Source organism: Solanum pennellii, chromosome 1 (assembly GCF_001406875.1).
Source record: "Solanum pennellii chromosome 1, SPENNV200".
NCBI lineage: Eukaryota > Viridiplantae > Streptophyta > Magnoliopsida > Solanales > Solanaceae > Solanum > Solanum pennellii.
In genome coordinates this window covers 82928452-82934192 of record NC_028637.1, presented here as the reverse complement: position 1 = coordinate 82934192, position 5741 = coordinate 82928452, and the positions used below count along the sequence as shown (strand labels likewise).

The 5741-nt window shown below is 34.8% G+C and overlaps 1 protein-coding gene across 1 annotated transcript; it reads left to right on the top strand.

Annotated features, from left to right (window-relative positions):
- Positions 1–657: 657 nt before the first annotated feature.
- Positions 658–5109, top strand: LOC107012120 (multiple organellar RNA editing factor 3, mitochondrial). The gene is made up of 4 exons (XM_015211863.2): positions 658–1176; positions 3129–3226; positions 4364–4429; positions 4532–5109. Exons 1-4 carry the CDS (start codon positions 815–817, stop codon positions 4783–4785), a joined length of 780 nt encoding a protein of 259 aa, XP_015067349.1. The 5' UTR covers positions 658–814; the 3' UTR covers positions 4786–5109.
- Positions 5110–5741: the final 632 nt, after the last annotated feature.

The following is a 5741-nucleotide window of genomic DNA, read 5'->3' as shown; positions in this document are numbered from 1 at the left end:
ATTCTAATAGTTTAAACATTTACGTTATATTTGAGAGTTTTGAAGATCATAAGTTACTTCAAAGATTTTCATAATAACTTTAGTGGGAAAGAGGACTGATTACAAATAATAAGGGTCTCTCATGATATTTTAAGTCACATCACCCAAAGAAGAATAAGAATTCATATATGCGGAGGTATAATCAAGGAAACCGATGAAATGAAATGTAGATGTCGAATACTCTATTTATTTGAACGAGTAAATATCAAAATAATAGACTCATGAAAATAATTCAGCTGAGATCCCAATGTCTTTCACATAAGGTCTATCTAGCAAGAGAATAACAAAATATCATATTTGGTGTTTTAAGTTTTTATAAGGACAAGTGCTAAAATGAGGGACGAAGCTTAGCCTTAACATACCTTTCCAATGGACCCTGGAATGCTTGTAATTTCTTCACGAAAATTGTTCTTTATGTCCTAAGCTTCACAAAAACTTTATATAAACAACGATGCACACCTATAAATAATTCATAATCGAGCTTAAATCGACAAATTTTTCATATGACCCCAACTTGACGAAACATCTGTAAAACTTCATAAAAAAATAATCATAAAAGAGTCCCGAGATACATTAAGGATCATTTTAATCATTTTCTCACCCTTTGAATTAAATTTGGGAAGTTCCCAAATTTGTCCTTTTTTTACTCTTTTCTTTTCGATCCCTAATGTTTCCTTCATAATTGTTTACACCCTCCATAAACCTTGTACCTCCTCCAACTCAAAGCCTCACTTCTCCAATTAGAAAGTTCCCTCTCATTTCCACAGCTTCTCTAATGGCGCTGTTTGCCACCAGGCGCACTTTAGCTTCCACCATTTACCGTGTACTCTCTTCATCTTCATCTTCATCATCACCATCATCATCTCGATTTCGATTTGCTCTTCCCCTTTTCTTCAATCCCCAGTATTACCCATCAGAGCAATTTGTTTCGACCCGTCCCAAGTCATCCGGGTCGGGTTACTCGCCCCTCAATGATCCTTCTCCCAACTGGAGTAACCGCCCCCCCAAGGAGACCATACTTTTGGATGGATGTGACTATGAACATTGGCTAATTGTTATGGAGTTTCCTGACCCTAAGCCCTCTGAGGAAGATATGATCAATGCATATGTTAAAACCATTGCTGCCGTTGTCGGAAGGTACTCTGAAAAATAGCCCCTTTTTTGGTTTCTTTGGCATATTATACCTAGCTTGTTTGTTTTTTTATGAATTCATAGGAGGATGAAAGTACTATGTGGTAAAACAGGTTTATATCTAGTTCCTCATTGACATACTATACCTGGGTCACCTTATTGTGAGGATGATAAGTTATTCAACTATTGAATTCCTTGTTGTGACGCTAGAAGGCGAGTTGATAAGAATGGGTAAAGACTAGTAAGGCTTTTAGGTTGGTACAGAGGAAGAGTGCATGTAATACCTGAAGAGAATCTCATATTGAGTAGGGGATAGAAAATCTTAGGTATATAAAAAAGGAAAGTTTACTTGATAAGCACACTTTTGGGCAGTATGATGTGACGTATCTCAACGTCAAAGTCATGAAGCATATTGGGCCAAAGTGGACAGGATGTGTCATGGGCTTTAGGATGTATCTAATTTGGTATCAGAGCTTGACTCCCTTAATACAGTGTAAGAGTGGGATGAATCTCTGTAAGGATACTAGAAGTTCCCATCAGAAGGTGGATATGATGCCAATTGAGTAGTGTTAGTTGTTCGAGAGTACTGAGTGAATCTCCTTCGGAGTGATCATCGTTGGAGTATTCTCTTGGGATATTTTTGGATAACTGGAGATTTTATCTTTCTAATGCACTTTTAATTTATATAACTTGCTCCTATGTTCATGGATGTAGTCCATCGGTCAAACTGACTGGACTATGTAATTTCGTTGTTTCCTTAATGCCCTTGTAATTGTTAGTAAACATGTCATTTGGTAAATTCCACATTGTCCTTGCTATGGATCCTTACACGAATCACTTTTTAAGCTTTAGTTGGATTCAGACACAAAATTAATTAAAATGTGGTACAAGAGAAGAATAGAAATCTATTTCTTTTGCAAATTTGTACATTCCAATATCCCACCGTGTTGTTTTTGGAATGATATGATGCAGTTCACTAGGGATTGGAGAACCCAATAACATTGTGCTTTGCAGTTTTTCATGTAGTATGCTGCTTTCTAAGAAAAAACTGTTTGAATCACATAGTTTTCAAGTTTAATTTTATTTAGTAACAAAAATTGGAATAAACAGTTGTAAATGAGAAGTATAACAATTTGTTTTGCAAAAGTTCACATTCCAAATTACTACCATGTTGTTGCCAGTACAACATGATATGGTTCACTAGGGCCTGGAGAATTGAGGTAATGTTGTGTTGTTCTTTTATGATATGAAATAACGTTGTGTTTTGTAGACTTGAATGTAGTTTCTTTTCTGAGAGAAGATTTTTCAATTCACAGTTTCTTCAAGTTTAATTTGATTTGGAGACAGAAATTGGTATTAAACCAAAGTAAAATAGATGAAAAACAATTTGAATGTGAAGGTTAACATTCTAAGTTGCTACCGTGTTGTTCCTTTTTTTATGAGTACATGATGCAGTTCATTAGGGATTGGAAATTTGGGTAATATTGTGGTGCATTTCTATGTATGGTTGTGTTACTTGTCCACTGTATATCTCAATATATTTCCTTGATTTCCTTGTTTTGATCCCTTCTAGTCTTTTCTATTGAATTCTTTACAGTTCATAGCTTTATATATTTGTTCTTTCAACAGATATTCATAGCTTTATTAACTAAGTAGTTCTATTAACTTCTGCAAACTTGTCTACCAAGTTATGAGTTCTAACTATGTTGCAGAGTAATTGTATTGGTGCATATATGACCCATTATGTGCTTGAATACTGATATATGTTGAATTTGTCGGTTTAGCTTTTCTACATCAAGGACGTTATTCTTAGAGTTGAATATACTGTATAAGATTTTACACTGAACGGTGTTATTTCACTGCTCTGACTAGTAAACCTTTTTGTGTATTATTAGGCATATGCTGTTTTGTTTATGTAATGGACTAGTGGCATCTTATAGCTGTTTGTTTGTATGCAGTGAGGAAGAAGCCAAAAAGAAGATTTACTCTGTTTGTACTACCACATACACTGGGTTTGGTGTTTTGATTTCTGAAGAGCTTTCCTACAAAGTTAAAGGTATGTTGTTTTCTTTGCTGGTCATTTAAGGTGTCTTGTTCTTTCATTTGATTTCCTTGAGTTACTCGTTAATTGTTATCTGAAGTTCCATTCTCTCCATTCTCAAATTGTCTTGTCATTATAAAAGGTTAAGAATTGTTATTTTCTAATATCAGGTTAAGTAGGGGCACATACTTGGTTATTCTGGGATAGCAACAGAAATAGGGATAATCTTGAAGTTGTAAAATGAACATACAACTTTTGTTCAATGATTTGAAGAAGGAATGAGCATTCACATTCCTCTTTTCCATACTTTCCCTAGAATGGAAAAGAAACCTTGGTTGTAGAGTTAAATGCTTACTTGGAGCCCTCCTTAATTTGCAAATATTGGATATGCAAGATCCAGGTTTAAGGCTTACACTTGTAACATAATCAGCTTCTGTATGGGATTATAGGTTATCTAAAGCAATGTCAAAGCTCTTTCAAAACTTCCATGCAATAATCAGCTTACCCTCGATACTTTTGCAATTAAAAATATCAACTTTCGATGGCTTTCGACCAGAATGAAGCGGAATGGAAAAATAGGATTCATATGGTTGACCCCAATAACTTTGGGATTGAGTCCCAGTTGACTGGATTGTTAAATAGTAGCTTAAACCTAAAATTAGGTACATCACAAGGTGAATGATTTTAGTTGAATAGGCAACTGTTCAGTGTGCAGCAATAAAATAAGTTATGTGCCTCATCACCCATGAGCTCTGTCCTTAGAAGACATCACTTAGTTGTAGCTTTTTCAATTTCTTTGTCCATATAATTATTGTTTGTGCTTATAAAATATAAAAGTAGTGCTACATGTATATTTTATTGTATTCTTTTGTGCTTTTCTTCATTGTCTTTTGTACACTTTGTGAAGCTCCATTAGACCTTTATCTTTCTTCTTTGATTTTTCACATTAATATTAATAACACTGCTAGTTTATTGATTGAACTTTAGGATTGGCTTTACCTTTTTGTATGAGAAAACTATTACCCTTTCCTAATATTGGCATGTGTGCGCTTTAAGGTTTGGTCTCCCCGTTAATAGTTAGCAGGTATATGGTTTTTCTCAGAATTCTGATATTTGATTTCATCATGATTGATTTCCTAATGTCATATGTAGGTCTACCTGGTGTTTTGTGGGTCTTGCCTGATTCATATCTAGATGTCCCAAACAAGGATTATGGAGGTTAGTTTGCTGAAAACTTGTGTTTCTATGGCTTTGGGATTCTGCTGTCACTAGTAGCACGTCTGTTTCACCTGTTTACCATTTCCATTGATTGGTGTTTAGGGGATCAGTTCATAGATGGAAAAGTCATCCATAGGCCACAATATAGATTTAATCAAAACCAAAGTACTAGACCCAGGCCCCGACCTCGTTATGACAGACGCAGGGAGACCATGCAGGTTGAAAGAAGAGAACCAATACAAAGAGGAGCATGGGAACCCAATCAGCAACATCCTGCACAACCAGTGTCAATCGAAGGCCAGAATTTCTCACATGGAACTGGAGGTCCGGCAGGATCTCAGGGGAATAATAGTTGAAGCTCCTATGCCAATTGTCGTACAGTAAAGTCTGTACTAAGGGAATTAGGTTGGGTTAGATACTATTTGACTCGTAATTTGTTCGTTTCATGAGTTCTCAACTGAGTGAAAGGGCATATTTTTCAGATGATTGAAATGTGAATATCTTTTCTTATCTGAACACATAAAGAGCATCGTGCTATATACTAGGAGGTGAATGTTCTTGTCTAAGTTGTCTTTAGGAAATGGTTTGCATATTTAAGTGTTGTAGAACAGTAAATCAAAAGAGTCTCAATTCAGAGATGTTAATTTGAATGATTTTTGCTGTTAGTTTTGTTTCTTTCATTTGGTTAATCTCATTAGATGAGAAAAGCATATACAAGGGGTGGCAGAAAAGTCAGCTTCTTTTTTGCTCTTCTTACTTATGTTACTGTTGCTGCTCCTTTTCTTTTAACTCATAACTGCAAGCAACATATTACTTTCAATGTGCAGAAGTTTGAGACATGGACTTCTAGATTTGTTTTTTCGTGGTTAATTTTATTTTGCGGGGTTGATTTTGCGTATGCTGAGAATTGAGATGGAAGTGTGGAACGATATTTTTCTTGTTTTCTTCTTCCTTTGCTGCTTTTGTCTGAATGTTAAATAAATTAAGTTGTACCGTGAATTACTGATGGAGTATGTTTGATCATATCGGTAAAGAAAAACAAGATTTCCAATTTTTAGCTTCACAAATTTTTAAACGTTGCTGGGATTTCCAAAAGCTTGAAGCTCACAAATGAGTTTGTAATTTTGTTAAAGATTTTTAAACTATTAATGATTGGAGTTAGTTGGAATGTATTGTTAAAATTTTAAATGGAGTTTAATGTTTGAAGTTCATATGAGATGAAACTCAATTTTTGTATAATCATATATAATAATGTAAAAATGATTCTCATGGTAGTTTTGGTGATTTTTACCTCTTTTCTTCGGTTTGACCC